The 16,098-nt window shown below is 54.2% G+C and overlaps 1 protein-coding gene across 2 annotated transcripts; it reads left to right on the plus strand.

The window, feature by feature from the left end:
* The first annotated feature begins 234 nt into the window (after nt 1-234).
* SLC30A3 (solute carrier family 30 member 3) lies at nt 235-9,954 on the plus strand. 2 transcript variants are annotated; one of them, XM_060026935.1, is made up of 8 exons: nt 235-484; nt 3,930-4,111; nt 4,689-4,835; nt 4,933-5,086; nt 5,673-5,871; nt 6,115-6,220; nt 6,461-6,595; nt 7,495-9,954. In XM_060026935.1, exons 1-8 carry the CDS (start codon nt 390-392, stop codon nt 7,641-7,643), a joined length of 1,167 nt encoding a protein of 388 aa, XP_059882918.1. In that variant the 5' UTR covers nt 235-389; the 3' UTR covers nt 7,644-9,954. The 2 variants fall into 2 exon arrangements, with proteins under 2 accessions (XP_059882918.1, XP_059882919.1); XM_060026936.1 differs by having other exon boundaries at nt 4,746-4,835.
* Nucleotides 9,955-16,098: the final 6,144 nt, after the last annotated feature.

A 16,098-nucleotide genomic window follows, 5' to 3' on the forward strand; every position in this document is an offset into this window, starting at 1 on the left:
TGCCTAGGGGTGGGCTATGGAGATTAGGCGTTCTCTAGAACCCGGCGGGGGCGCAGAGAGCTCCCACCGCCCCACCTGGCTCCGGCACCGGGAAATAGGGCTATGCCTACGGGGACGGGGCTCCGGGTGCGGGGCTTCGGCGTTGGGGGAGAGGCTGGGGAGCCTGGAGGCGGGGCTTGGGGAGCTCGCCCCACGCGGGGCGGGGCTCCAGCAGCCGCGGGATCTGCAGTTCGGACTGCCGGCGCCACAGTCGCCGCAGTTCCCTTCACTGTGGTGGCCCCGAGGCCCTGCGGGGAGTCTAGGGGTCGACTGGCCGCTCGGACTTGGCGCGGGGTTGGCCACGCCTCTCCCTACCTCGGTGCGGCCTAGACGGTCGGGGCCGCGGGGAAATGGAGCCCTCTCCCGCCACGGGGGGCTCTGAGACCACTCGCCTGGTGAGCCCCCGAGACCGCGGCGGCGCTGGTGGCGGCCTGCGTTTGAAGAGGTAGGATTGACCTGGGTCGGCCCTCGGCTGGGGGGGTGCGCCACCCTTCCGCCTTCCGTCCACTTCGTTGTCTCTCTCGGCCAGCCGGCCCAGCGCACCGCGACCCCCTCGGCTTTGTGGCGCTGCGTTCTGTCCCCTCCGGCCCGCCCAGCCAGCCCCGACCCCCGCCGCTCAACAGCCCGACATGCCTCCTCCTGGCTACCTTCTTTCTCCCGGTCCCGGGAAACTGCTCCTCGGCCCGCCCCCCAAGCTTCCCGACCCCTCCGCCGCCCCCGCCGCGTCAGACTTCCCCGCGAGCGACTGCCCCTCCGTCTGGCCGGAGTCCGCGCCAGGTGCCCCGATGTACGCATTGCTCCGGGGTCGTAGGAGCCCCTCGCCGCCCAGGCCCCCGGCCCTACCCTCCGCGCTCCCGGGCTCGGGGCGTCCCCTCCAGAGTGGCCAGCTGTGGGCACCCGGGCCGACGATGGGCCCGGGCTCCGCAGCGGGTCTTCCGGACTCCTGTGGGGCGGGCGGCCGCTGGGAAGCGAGGGGGCGGTAAGGAAGGAGCAGGTGCGGTCTGGGCGGCGGGGGTATTCCCGGCTACGCACAGACGGGGCCGGGGGCGGCGAGGTGTGAAATGAGGCTCTCGGAGCGGTCGGGACAGCGGGCCGGGGGCGGCCGGAGAACCGCCTCCGCGTCCCGCCGGCCTCCCGCGCCCGGCGCCCGCCGACTGCCTTGTCCCTCCGAGCGGCCGCGCCAGGCCCTCCCTGGCCACCTCCGCTGGCCATTTTGTCTGTTTGCCCACCGTTCGTTTATCTCGGGAATTTGACAGGGTCTCCGGCTTTTTCTCTTCCCTCATCTCTCCCTATGTTTCCTTTTCCCTCCCAACCCCTCTCCCTTTGTCTCGGGTGTGGTGCCTCTGTGGGTTTCTCGCTCTTTCCCTGGATGGGGGCTGTAAACCTGGGTGGATGGGGGAGTGGATGAGCAGAAGGGAGGGAAGACTTCCGTCGGAATCTCTCCCGCGGAGGACTGCAGACGGGGGCAGCTGTGGCCCTGGCATCTCTTAATGTACCTTTCGACTCTGCTTCAGGCCAGTCTCCCTTCTACCCTACTCAGTATTATTTGTTGTTTGTTGGGGGTTTCAGAGGACCAGGGAGAGCAAGTTGTCTTTCCTTCTCTGCACACAGCAGGTAGCTCCCCGCACCCCTACACACCAAAAATGAGGCTTCTTTAGTGCCCAGTTAATGCAAAACAAAAGGGAGCAGCCTGTTGATGGGTGACTACCTTGATGCCTGGCCGCGCTGTGTCTTACAGGGCCAGGAAAGGCATCTTGCCCACTTCCTCAAAGCCACTCACCCTCTGTTTACTCTTCAGACCCGCCTCTCTGACTCCCAGCTTGTTTTCATTCTCATATGACCATTAGTCACCAAATCCTGCAGTATTTTCTGGAAGAGGCTCTTCCCTACCTGCCTGCCTGTCTCTAAGATTCTGCGCAGGGAGCCTCTGGCCTTGTCTGTACTGGACCCCTCCATCTCCTCTCTTCTCTTCCTCCCAGACTAGTCCATCGTCAAGGTCATCCATCTCACAGATCAGGAAAGATTAAATCAATCAGTGTATCTCCCTTTATGTTACTTTGAGCCCATCACTTTCCTCCTCAGCCCTTCCCCTGGTTCCTCACACTTAAGCTCCAAGCTGCATATCTTGTCATTGTCATTCCATGTGTCTGGAGCTCCTTTCTCTACCTAGGTCTTCTCTTAAACATCTCCTCCTCTGTGAAGGTCTCCTCATCCCCTTTAGAGTTGGTCAGTCCTTCCCCTGTGCTCCAAAGTCCTTTGTTCATAACCCTCCTGGCCCCAGCTTCTCCTTGCATGGTCAGTCATTTGCGACACTTCTGTCTCTCCCACTAGATTGAGCTTCAGTACGTGTACGCTGCTTGGTAGTCTCATTGAGGAATAAGGATGGATCTCAAAGCCACCCTCATCTCCCATCTCCTCTGGAAACACACCTGGAATCATACACACCCAGATTCTAAGTCTTGGAAGGGGATTCCAAGAAGTTAATCTACCTGCCAGCACTTGAATTTTCCCTAGAAGCACCAAATGTGCCCCCATCTCCCTCACAGCTGAATTCGCCCATTGGGCAGAGCTGTCCTCAGCCAGAAGGCCCCAGGCGCCCTTCCCCACTTTACTGCTGTGATCACATTTCTATCTGGAGCCTTCATTTTCTCTCAAGGGTATTCTTATGACACCTCCACGAGTATTTCTAGAACTGTACTTTTCTATTTAGGTCCTTTATGCTGTGGAAGGTTCTCTTCTCCCTGGGGTTCAGGTTGGGTAGTAATGGGGGTGAGAATTAAGCCAGAAGGGACTGAAAACTCTGTTAGCCTGAGCTCAGCCTGTGGCATCCCCAGGTGAGGCCTCCAGCCCCATTCATTTGTCCAGGGAGGCTTACTGCACTGTGCAGTTAAAGTGGCCTCTGCTGGGTGCTTATGGTCACACTGAGGTCCAGCTAACATGTGGCAGACTCCAAACCCAGCACTCCTCCTGCCACCAATCCCAGCCACATCAGTCTGCGCTCTCTCCTCCCCATGACAACCCAGCTCTGGAATCTGGCCATTAGCTCTCTGTGCCAGGAACTTCAGACTTTTTGGGTCCCAGCATTCTGCTCTCCTCTTAAAGGGCCACGTCTAGCTGAATGTCTTGGAGAGGGAAGGTGAAGGACCTGGGAGTGGAGGCACCGGGAGGTAGGTCCAGCAGGGAGGCACTAAGGCCAGGACCATGTGCTGAGCCTCACCCCACACTTTCACACCACTTCCCCTTCCTATTGCCTTCGCCGGGCACGTGCACCTCCTCTTTATCAAAATCCTTCCCATCCTTCCAGGCCCTTCTCAGGGGCCTCCTTCAGTTGTGTCCCTGATTTCCTCATTAGAGTCAGTATGTCCCTCGGAGCCCTGATAGTGCTTTAACTGCTCTAAGGCAATAGCTACCTTTTGCTACATCTCACAGTATTTAGGTACACATTTGTCTTGTTCTCCAGAGGCTCCCAGAGGTCAGAAAGGATATCCTATCCCACTTGTATTCTTCGTGGTGCCTATCATAATGAATTGATTTGGTTGAAGTTTAATCTCAGCTCAACCACCAACTAGCTGTGTGGCCTCCATAAGTCCTTTCCCCCTTTGAACCTCATACTTCTAATTCTTTAATAAGTGGTAGACCAGACGTCTCTAAGGTGCTTTCCATGTGAGCTCTGAGGTTCTATGGCTCTGTACGTGAAAGGAAAAGGGAGGCTGGAATCTGAGTTGTCCATTTAGCCCCATCTCTCCTGTGGCCCTCTGTCCACAAGGCCTTGGGAAAGGATAGAGAGGTGGGACATCTGATGAAGCCAGTCTGGGGGATCCAGGACTGGGAGTGAGAAGCAGGTTAGCCCTTGAACCAGGCCCCAGCTTGAACTGGGCTGCCTGCCTCAGTCTCTTCACAGAGCCCTCTGAGCCCCTCCCCGAGGAGCCCAAACCCGTGGAGATGTCCTTCCACCACTGCCACAGGGACCCTCTGCCACAGCCAGGTCTCACCCCTGAGAGGCTGCAGGCACAGAGGCAGCTGTGTGCCGCCTGTGCTGTGTGCTGCGTCTTCATGGCCGGGGAAGTAGTCGGTAAGTCGGAAAGCAGTCCCTCCAACACCATCCTCCGGACGCCTGCCTAAGCCACTTCCCACCCGGAGTCCCAGGAGTGTTCCTGGGTGGAGATGCAGAGAAGGTGGGGATGGCTGGGACAGGGGAGGTGGGTGCCCAGGACTCAGGAAGTGGGAGAGGGCGAGGGACAGCACCAAGGGAATTCAGGGCTGGCTCATCAGTATGAACTGGTCTTGTAAAAGCCCTATTTTCTTCTTATTAAAATACGTTATTGTGGGGAATTCCCTAGTGGTTAGGACTCCACGCTTTCACTGCTGAGGGCGCAGGTTCAATCCCTGGTCGGGGAACTAAGATCCCACAAGCTGCGCGGCGTGGTCAAAAAAATGTTATTGTAGAAAAACTGTGAAACTGTGAAAACTGTGAAAATGTGAATGAGTGAAAAGAAAAAAAACCCAAAAACCCACGTGTAATCCCATTACCAGAGAAAAACTGCTGTTCACATTTTGGTGTGTGTCCCCCCGTCTCTTTTCCATGCCTCTACACACACCGCATGATATTTTCTAAATGGACCAGACCATATATCGCTTTACCCTTACAGGTGGGTATTTGGCGCACAGCCTGGCCATTATGACTGACGCAGCCCACCTGTTGGCAGATGTGGGCAGCATGATGGGCAGCCTCTTCTCCCTCTGGCTCTCTACCCGTCCAGCCACCCGCACCATGACCTTTGGCTGGCACCGCTCAGGTAAGGCCCCTGCATGGTCTGATGACCCACCCAGTCTTGCCGGAAGGTACCTCTCAGGGTCCTGGGCAGCCCTCTGATAGCTTGTCTTCCCCTGCAGAGACTCTGGGGGCTTTGGCCTCTGTGGTCTCCCTCTGGATGGTCACTGGCATCCTCCTGTACCTGGCCTTCATCCGCCTGCTGCACAGCGACTACCACATCGAGGGGGGTGCCATGCTGCTGACCGCCAGCGTCGCAGTCTGTGCCAATCTGCTGTACGTTCCAGTGTGGAGCAGGCACCTGTGGGATTCAGGGCGAGCGCTCCTCCTCCAGGATGGGAGAGCAGGCTCTCCTCTCCCGGACAGACTCGCAGCACGCACATGCTGTTCTCATCTCTCTGCTCTAGGGATGCCTGAGAAGGGGCTGGGGTAGAGACCTAAAATTCAGAGTCAAAAGACCTTTGTTAAAGGCCTGCTGTGTACTGGCCACCCTGCTGGGGGCTGTCATCAGCACTGTCTCATTTAAAGCTCACAACCACCCCATGAGGTAGGTAGTATCGCTTCTGGTATACAGTTAATCAGATAGACCCCAAGAGGTGACCAGGGGACTTGCCCAGGGCACATAGCTACTTTAGTAGCAGGGCCAGGATCTGAATCCACGCCTCTGGCACCACGTATTCTTGCCCCCAGGCTGCATTACTTGTCTCTCTTGGACCGTATTGTCTCTTTCCTGGGACTGGGAAAATAGGGAGAAAATAGATGGAGAGAGGGCTCCTGGGGAGGTGAGAGGAGGAGGTGTGGAAGTGGGCAGAGGAGCCTGGAAGCAGGTCACCTGGGCTGAGCTGCTCTGCTTCCCCCTCAGAATGGCCTTTGTGCTGCACCAGGCCGGGCCCCACCACAGCCACGGGTCCAGGGGGGCAGAGTATGCACCGCTGGAGGAGGGGCCTGGGGAGCCCCTGCCCCTGGGGAACACCAGCGTCCGGGCGGCCTTTGTGCACGTGCTGGGGGACCTTCTGCAGAGCCTTGGGGTGCTGGCCGCCTCCATCCTCATCTACTTCAAGGTACCATCTGTGCAAGCCTGCCCCAGCCTTCCTCCCCCAATTCCACCCCCAGCCCCTCCTTCCCTGGACCCCCACCCACCCCACTCCATCTCCCAGCTCCCCAGGACTCCTGGCCCAGGGTTATAGTCCTTTCACCCCAGCAGGGTTCTCAGGGGCCTCTCAGGTCCTGTATGTCCAGGATGCCCCTAGGTCTTCCTCTGAAAGGTCCCTGATTCCCAGGCTTAGAGCTCTCTTTCTCTACAGCCTCAGTACAAGGCAGCTGACCCCATCAGCACCTTTCTCTTCTCCATCTGTGCCCTTGGATCCACCGCTCCCACCCTCCGAGATGTTCTCCGCGTCCTCATGGAAGGTGAGTCAGACGCCACTGCTCCCCACCCCCCGGGGCCCTTTCTGACCTCACCCCAGGACTAGGCGCCTCTGTTTTCTCTGGAGAAAGTGTGGGGAGAAGGCCTATTGGTGGAAGGAGGGTTCAGGGATGGGGTAAACTGTGGGGATCAACAGGGTGAGTGGTACAGGATGGGGGAGGTGGGGTCCTGGCCTCTGGGCGGGAGTGACCCTGGCAATAAGGCATGGTGGGTGTTGCTTGCAGGTACCCCCCGAAGTGTGGGGTTTGAACCTGTGCGGGATACCCTGTTGTCAGTGCCAGGAGTTCGGGCAACCCACGAGCTGCACCTGTGGTCCCTTACACTTACTTACCATGTTGCCTCCGCACACCTGGCGATTGGTGAGTCCACACTGACCCCAGCCAGTTACTTTCCAGAAACATTTCTCCCTTCCCGTACCACCATCCAAACATAGAAAGATGGTCTGAATTAACTGCGAATGTTTCCATCTCTCTGTCTTTTGTATCTCTCTCTCCTTCTCTCTTTCTCTCTCTCTCTCTCTCTCTCTCTCTCTCTCTCTCGGGGAGGTTTCACTCTCTCTGAAGTAGTACTGGGAACCAGCAACCCTTTAAAAGGTCACTGGTACCTACAGGTCTCGTGATGGGGCACAGTTAGGTAAATTACGGCTCCTCCACTCAGTGGAGTATCATGTAACTTTTAAAAATTGATGATTATGAAGACTGTAGGGCAACTAGGGAAAATGTTTATGATATAATGCTAAGAGAGAAAGCGGAATATAAAATTTTAGCTACATTATGGTTCAACTATTTAAAATATATATGGTGACTCACAAGCTGACAAAGAATTTTTGAGTTTCTTCCAGATGCAAGAAGCAATCAGAGACATGCAATTTGGATGCCAAAAATATTATACTTTGTAGGATATTTGATGGTAACTCTAGAGGGACAATGAGAACAGAATATTTAACATCTGGAATGTCGTGGAAAAGCGGGTGGTATGGCTGCTGAAATACACAGCTGTATACTGATACTCAAAGAGCAGAAGAGAATAGAAAAATGACGGTCTAGTGTGTTAGCCTAGTCGATTAGGGATGAGTCTGTCTGATCTTTTTGACAGTTTTACACTGTTCATACAATATATAGAGAAAATAAAGCTTCCCATTCAATCTTGGCTTTCATGCCATGCAAACCCCTGGGTCCCCTTCACCCATCCTTATCTGGGCCCCTGGCTGGTTCCCAATTCCCCTGGAAACCTGCTGCCTCTTATCACTCCCCCGCAGACTCCACGGCTGACTCTGAAGCCGTCCTGGCTGAAGCCACATCCCGGCTCCGCTCCCGGTTTGGATTCTCCAGCTCTACCCTGCAGGTCGAGCAGTACCAGCCTGAGATGGCCCAGTGCCTGCGCTGCAGGGAGCCCCCCCAAGCCTGAGCCACGGCCGCACCCTCACCCCACTGCCAGGCCCAGGCTCAGCCCTGGACTCTCAGCAACTGCCTCCCTGCTCACGGAGAAGGGACGGAGCTGGGTCCGTACCCTTCCTCTCTGCCCGCTTCCACCTGCCAACCCCCCAGCCCCAGTGGGCAAGACCAAAGTGTGTGTGGGGAGTGGAGCCAGGGTCAGGCTGAACAGGGAAGTCAGGGCAGTCGGGGTGTGTAGAAGTCCTGTGGTCCCTGCTCCCCGTGCTCGGGGGAGCCCCCAGCCTCCTTTCCGTGCAGTTCATTTGTCTGTGTGGCAGGCTGGCTGGCTGGCTGGCTGGCTGGAGGATCTGCCTGTCTTTGTGCTGTTGGTGTGCCTAAGCCTGGGGGAGGTCAGCAGGGGTCCCCTCCCCATGTGGCTCTCTCTCTGTCTATGCAGGAGCCCCAAAGCCTGCACGTTGTCCGTGTGTTCTAGCCTTATGGTTTTGTGTGTGTGTGTGTGTGTGTGTGTCTTGGTGCTGTGGCCTGTGTGTCTCTGTGCCTGTGTGGCTGTGCTATGGTCTCTATGAGTCTGCACCATCCATGTGTCTGTTTGGGGGTCTGTCTGGCCATCCCTCTGTTGGTGCTGTGCCCTCGGATCTCCCAGAGAGAGGGAGGACTCCGCCGCAGCTCTGCCAATAAAACTTGTATCTAACTGCACCTTTCAGCCCCTGTGCTGACTCCTCAGGAGGGGGACACAGAACCGGTCACCTGGGAATGGATAGAATCCCTCAGCCAGAGTGACCTTGCACAGCCCCCCTACCCCCTTCCCACCCTCTCCATCCTCTCCACCCTCAAATATCCATTCTGATGTAGGCTGAAACCCGCCAGTCCCTTTACTGCCTTCCCCTACTTGGCAGTGTGCTCGAGCCTGGGTCCTTGGCTCAGGGAGATGCCCATTCGTTCTGGGATTGGTTATAGGAGAAAGCTGGATGGCAAAGAGCTGAGGGATACTGGAGTCATTCTGAAAGGCTCCCACAGGCCAGGGTGGCCTTGGGCTCGTTGGCGGGAAGCTGCAGCCATTTGGGAGAGAGGGGTTGGACCACGGTGCTGATTTGGCTTTGTTCTCAAGCTGTGTGAGGTGCTGGGGAGCAGCCCTCCGTCCCGACTGCCCCAGCCCTGCCTCACAGCAGCCAACCCCAAGTCCAGGTTTGAGCTGTGGACACCAAGGACCTATTTTACAATTATCCTCCCTTTGCCTCATATACGTTGAATCATATATTTCGACAGATTTGACCTTACAAATCTCTTTAAGGGATTGTTCATTTTCTCTTAAAAAAACAAGCCCTTTGTGCTTTTGTTTTGGATATAGTGCAGGAGTCCACCGGCCTTCCCATCCTAGGTTGATATAACTCCAGCCTGAAGCAAAGACCCGGGGCATTTTCATTAGCTCATGCATATTTCTGCAAGGCTTCTCCCCCAAAATGGAAATATCTTTATTATTGTGTTGATTTTTTTAAATTATAAAGGCAATATATGTTCGCTTTAAAAACCTATCAAAGGAGGGAATTCCCTGGCAGTCCAGTGGTTAGGACTCTGTGCTTCCACTGCCAGGGGCATGGGTTCGATCCCTGGCTGGGGAACTAAGATCCCACAAGCTGTGCAGTGTGGCCAAAAATAAAAATAAATAAATAAAAACCTATCAAAGGAAAGTGTATAAAGTAGAAAGTGAATGATTCCCCTATACTCTTACTCCCAGAGAGAACTGCTATTCACAGTCTCTCTGCCCATATTTTCTTGTATGTACAAAGAGTTCTTCGTAATAACATAAGAGGATTACATTATAGGTGATAACATGTAACCTGCTTTTATGATTCAGCCATACATCCTGGGTGCGTCTTTCCACGTTAATACACGTAGATTTCATTACTTGTTTTACGGTGTGGTCTTTGGACCGGTTGAAAATAGCCCTTCCCATTCTGATCTTCAGCTGGGGGCCCCTCGACCAGGATGGGTGAGTCGCTGCTGGCCTGAGTCTAGCACGGGAGGCTGGGCGCAGGCAAAGGGCTAGCAGTCCCTCACACTGGGCACCAAGGCTGCCCCAGCTGCTGTCCATGCTTTGCTAGTTCTTGCTACTTTCTCGTTTTACGACTCATTGATTACAGGCCCCAAGTGACAGGATGGGGGTGGGGAAGAGTGAGGAAATAGAGAGTGGGGAAAACGAGGACTAGATTTTTACTCTATGAACAGCCTTAAGCTGCAGCCCTGCCCTACACGCACAAGGCTGGATCCCTTTGCAGGAGAGGGAACAGAATGTTCAGGGCAGGAAGAGACCTCACAACGCATGCAGTCCATCTCTGTCCCATACCCCTGCAAAATGAAGAGGAAGCCGAGCCTCAGAGAGGGAAAAGGACTTCCCCAAGGTCACCCAGCAACTGACAGGGTCAGGTGCAGAGCCTGGGCTCTCACTGCCACCCAGGCCCTGGGAGGCGCTTGCACAGTTGAGTTTCTCAGCAAAACTCTTCTCGGCTCCTTCCCAGCAACCTGCTGCTGCTGGCTAGCCCATCCTGGGGCTCTGCGCTCAGGCTCCTTGGTTCTGCCTCGGCCCTCTGCTAATACTCTGGTCACTGGTAACCCCTGTGCATTCCAGCTTTCCTAATTATAAACAGAGGGGTTACATGACGTTGTGGGTACAAGTGTGCCTGGTATATAGAGGGCATGTAGGAAAGGGTTACCTTTTGGGTGGAATCTATGAGGGATTTCAGGGAAAAGGGTGACCCAGCACCCTGACAGCAGGGACAGGAACCAACATTTATTGAGCTTACACTTGGTGCCAGGCGCTGTGAGGCAGACAGTATTATCTGTGCTTTACAGATGGAGAAACTGAGGCTTACCTGCCCCAGATCATGCAGCTAATAACCGTCAGAGTTGAGATCCAAATTCAGTTCTGGCTGCACTAAGTCCCCAGCCCTTTTCAACACCACCCTGCTTTTCCACCCCACTCCAGGCGTTGCTCTGTCAGGGACAGGGAAGTACAGAAGGATCGGGAGCATTCTCGCCCATTCATAGGGCATTCCCCAGGGAGCCCAGGAAAGCCTTATCTGCAGGAGCTGCCTGCACACCCCTATTATCTCCCTGACCCACCTCTCCACTGGCTTATCCAGAAGGCCCTTTCCCCTTGGTGTCCTTCCTTGATGGTAAAAATGAGTGGTGGAGGCAGAGGTGAGGAGAAAGGGCCAGAAGGGAGGCGTGGGGACAAGGGGAGGCCTGAGGAAGAGCAGAGCGGGGGAAGGGCCCATCCATCAGCCCAGCCCTGGCAGCTCTTTACACAGCTGGTTAACCAGGGGAGGAGAGGGGAGAGGGCTGCTCCCGAGGTGGAGATGTACCAGAAAAAAGGGAAAGCCAGAGGAAGATGAGGTGGACAGGAGGGAGGGCTCAGTGCCGTTGTAGGAGTGCTTGAGAGAGACCAAGGAGTCAGACGGAAAAGCCAGAATGGGAGGCTGTGGATTGGAGGGCCTCGTGCTGCAGAGACAGGGCAGGTGCTGAAGGGGAAAAGCTGGGCAGCTGGGCAGGCCCTGCCCTCCTCAGGGAGCTGCTCACCTGGGGGGCCGCTGGGTCAGCTGGTCATGGGTGGGGGGCCGTGCTTTCCTGTTTGAGGGGCGAGGGCTGAGGACCCGGCAGACCAGGGTAGCAGCCTGTCTGTGGTCAAGAGCAAGCTCAGGGTGATAAAGCGGTGTTCTCCCTCCAGTGACTCTGCCGCCCCTTCGGGGACTTCCCTAAGCGGTGGGCCCATCCTGGCTGCCTTGAGCCATGCTATCAGAGGGGGAGCAGCGCCCCCATGAGGCCTGTGCCTTGGTAGCAGCCCAGGCAGCTGGAAGACTGGAGGGAATCACAGGACCCTGAGTCAGGCTGGGAAGACCCCTGCCCCTATTCCTGGCAGATTCCCCCACCTCTGTGGAGAACTGTACTTAGGGAGTTTATTGATTGATTGACTGACTGATTGGCCTGGTTACTTGGCTTGTGGGATCTTAGTTCCCTTACCAGGGATTGAGCCTGGGCCCTGGCTGTGAAAGTCCTCACCACTGGACTGGTAGGGAATTCCCTAGAGTTTCTTTTATACTAGAAGGACTCTTCCTCCCCAACTCTGAGTTCCCTGGGCCTCCCTGTCCCTGCTCTGAGCCCCCCTGGACATCCCATCAGCACCTGGTCAACACCTTCCAAAGGGTGCTGGGCAGTTCCCAGGTGCCTGTGGGGCAGAGCCTGAGGCTGCACGTGCAGCCACGATCACAAATGATCCCACAAAGTAGGCCCTGTTGCCAGGACTGATGAGAGAAAGTGGGTGGGGAGCGTGGGGAGGTTGCCAGAGCCTGCACCCCACTCCTGCGCCCCATTCCCCACCCTCCCTCTGCTGCTCTCTGGCTACAGCATCCTGAAGCCCCCGGAAGCAGCCCCAGGCCTGGGCGACACTCACTCAGAGGGCAGGTTTCCTCCTGTCTGGGCTGACCCTCTGTACCGAGCACCAATGCAGAGGCCGTGGTAGCCACCCGGGGAAGGGCACATCACAGCCCGCTCATGAGCTGTTCCCAGCCTCTCCTCCTGAGCCAGAAATCCCACTCCCTCTGTTACCAAGCTGATACTGCTCACTGCACAACAGGCCAATAAAATCAAGAGATGAGTTGTTGGGTCAAGGAACAGTGACTTTATTTGGAAAGCCAGCATACTGAGAAGATGGTGGACTGGTGTCCCAAAGAACCATCTTAACGGAGTTAGAAATCAGGCTTTCTTCTTTCTTTCTTTACTTATTTGGCTGCACTTCGCGGCATGCAGGATATGGGATCTTAGTTCCCTGACCAGGGATCAAACTCTCTGTACTGGAAGGCGGATTCTTAACCACTGGGTCACCAGGGAAGTCCCTCAGGCTTCTTTTATACTAAACGGAGAGGAGGTGTGGTTGTTTGCTGCAAACTTTTTGGTGCCTGAATGCTTTGTTCTTGCAGCTGTTTAGGTAGGTCTGGTCACAATGTTCCCACAAACCTCCAACAAGACAAATGTTATTCTCTGTTCTGCAACTTTTTAATCTCTGTATGAATGGAAAAGTGTTATACCTTTAAAGGTCAGAGCTCTGGGGCTCTCCTGTATATTTCAGGCTGTAGGCAACATTCTTAACTTGTAGCAAACCTAATGGCCTACAAAGGTTAAAAGTAAAAGCAACAACAACAAATAAAACAAAACAAATTTAAAAAAAGCTAGCTCCAATGTGGAGTCAGATTTGTTCTTCCCTATTACATTTCTAGAAGATTTTATGGTCAATTCCTAAGTAGAAGCCTCATTACTGGAGAGAAGAAAAGTGCAGCCATCCACAGCCTCCCCCATCCTAGCCTAGAGCTATGATCCTAGGGAAGGCTGCAGGCTCCTGATACAGAATAGTTTCCATTCTTAAAATCTTCCCAGAATAGAACAGGAAAGCTCTGCGTAGGAGGGTCTCCAGGTGCACCCCTTTTGAGTTTTCCTATCCTGTTTGGTGCTGTGCCCATGGCACCTGGTGGCAGGGTTTACTGCCTGACTTTCTCTCTGACCCAAACAGTCTGAACATCCATTTCCATTCTCTCGTTCCCTTTGGCTCAACCAAGATAGGCTATAAATTTTCAAAGGACGGTAGACAAAAAGCCTAGGGAGAAACAAAAGGGAACCGAATCCAGGAACTAAAAGACAGCTAAAGCTTACCAAAATACACAGGTTTCAGACGTTACAACAGCAAACTTGCCTTTTCCCTGACCGTGGAGTCTGCCCAGAGCTCACCTCCCGGCTCTGGTCCACCTCGCCCACCTGCTGCACCAGAGCAGGGTTCACATCAGGACCCAGTCACACAAGACCTCTGGGAGGCACAGCAAGTGGGTGAGGTTGCCCTGCAGGTTGCTTATGGCCCCTGAGGGAAGGCGCTGCTTTCCTCATGTTTGCCTCCCCAGCACCAAGCTCGCAGCCTGGCACTTAGCAGACTCTCAGGAACGCCCGCTGGTGAAGGAATGAACGGATGCAAAGATGGGGAAGGAACGGGCGTGGGGTCAATACAGGCCCATTAGGTGCCATCTTAGTCCCCAGGCCCCCAGCCATGGGCCAGCAAGCCAGTGCCTTCCGGGCTAACTCCCCAGGGCAAACCTGCACCACCCTTTGGTGGTAGCTGATCAGGAGTCTGTCAAGGAGGAAGTAATTGCTATTTGTAGAGAGGGTCCTCCAAGGTGGGTGAGGTGCCGTGGCCCTGCCTGGGCATTGCCTGCCTAACCCTACCACAAACTCACGACGTCTAGCTTCCCCTTTGAGCCCTGCTTGGTGACCCTTTTATGAATCTCCTGAGGATCCATCACAGCTTTCCCAGCCTTTTCTAGACTTTCACGTTCTAATCCCTACACCTCTTTTTTCCTCGGCAAACAACCCTCAGCTTCTCAGCCAATACCTCACGAAGCCCGTGAACATGGTGCCACCTTCCCACGCACAAAGCATCAGACGGGGTCTGTGCCTCAGACTGCATTCTCTGTGGCCTCCTGCAGGATCTGATCCTGTCCACACCTCTCCCCATATCTCACATATCTGAGATTCTGGGCCTCTTTGAGGGCTTTCTTCTGAACTCTTCTCCAACCCTTTCTGACGTTCAGGTTTTAGCTGACAGCTTTTGCTCCCATTCTCTCGGTGAATAATACAGAGGCACAAGTTTAAAGAGCTTTCATTACCTTTACGTTGATGATTCGGTCAACAGGTGCTTATTAAGCACCGACTCTGTGCTCAATACTTTTCTAGGTGCTTGGGATACATCAGTGAATACCGTCTCTGTTCTCAGGGCACGTAACGTTATCACATATAAATAGCATTTACCTCTGTTGCACTTGTTTCAATTCCCCAGCTTTGTTATTGACATTTCCATAGAGATGTCCCACAGCAGCTGAACAGTATCCTGCCCAAACAATTCATCCTTTCCCACCCCAAGCTGGTCTGTACCCATCCCCGTTCTCCTCAACAGCCCACCCCACAGAGCCACCCTTCACTCTCCTATCCTTAGTGTTTTATAACATCCATTCTCGTCTCTTCTCTTCAGCCATCATCTGCTTCTAGTGCAACAACATCCTACCTGGCTTCCCTAATGGTGGAATGGCTGCTACCCCCAGCTCTTTTGGCACTCATTCTCGACCCCGCACCATCACCAGCAAGGTCCCCCAGAGTCTACAGGATATCGTCACAGAATTACACATGCCTACCGATGCTACACTGGCAACTTCCAACTCTACCCTTTCAACTTAAAGCCCTAAGGTGCACTGACTTACTGGCCCACGGTTGCAGGTCATTGCGACAAGTGGCAGGAACAGGATGAGGGTGCTCAAGCTCCAAGCGGAATACCTGTCTTGAAGGGATTTTCTTCTTCACTAGGATATAGGCAGTGAAGAGTTGGGGGAAATTATTTTGCAAGGAAATAAGCAAATACATTAGGTCAGACCTCTTTTCACAGGGGAATATATTTAAAGAGTTCATCCAAGAGTAGGTAAAAACGAATGTTAAGGGCTTCCCTGGTGGCGCAGTGGTTGGGGGTCCGCCTGCCAATGCAGGGGACACGGGTTCGTGCCCCGGTCCGGGAAGATCCCACATGCCGCGGAGCGGCTGGGCCCATGAGCCATGGCCGCTGAGCCTGCGCGTCCGGAGGCTGTGCTCCGCAACGGGAGAGGCCACAGCAGTGAAAGGCCCACGTACAGCAAAAAAAAAAAAAAAAAAAAAAAAAAAAGAATGTTAATAGTTGTAAAGTGCTAGAACAGTGCTTGGCACATAATTAGAGCCATGTTAACTTAAAAAAAAAAAAGATCACATCTCTTAAGTATCTCAGGAGGAAGGGAGACCAGGAAACTTTATTAACTTTATGTGGTTAACGATAATCCCATGGAGCACAGGAGGGTGTTTCTTAATGAATGTGGGACAGTCTCACACATGGGTGTTTTCTTTAAAGGTCTGTTTTCATTTCTTGCTGAGTCTCTTTTTACTTCCCAGTGTCATAAGATCTCCTTTCTGGTTGTAGGAGAAAGAAGTTTATTCAACTTAGAGCTATGTTACAATTAGCAGAGCCAAAGAAAGGGTCAGGGCAGGGACACCTCCCACCACTTAGCAGCTGAGTGGCATGTGTGTGCCTCTTGGCAGCAAACGCCGCTTCCGCTGAGGACAAGCCTCCCTGAGTTCTGTGGGAATCTGTGTGTGACAGATTCCTAGTACTTGGGAAAATAATCTCTGCTTTGTTTGAATAGCATAAAAAGGGTAACTGAAGTCCTAGAAAGGAGTAGCAGCGTTCTAGAAATGATGCTCTCCTTTCCAACCAACCAGGTCCTCCAGGTACCTGAGGGAGAACTCGTCAGGGTCAGGGGTTTGAAAAGCCTGGGAAGGACTAACATTAGGGGGATTGGAGACAGCTCAGCGACCCAGACGAGCAGACGATGTTATACCTAGTCCCACCCTTCTTCAAA

This window comes from Delphinus delphis, chromosome 12 (assembly GCF_949987515.2).
Source record: "Delphinus delphis chromosome 12, mDelDel1.2, whole genome shotgun sequence".
NCBI classification, from domain to species: domain Eukaryota; kingdom Metazoa; phylum Chordata; class Mammalia; order Artiodactyla; family Delphinidae; genus Delphinus; species Delphinus delphis.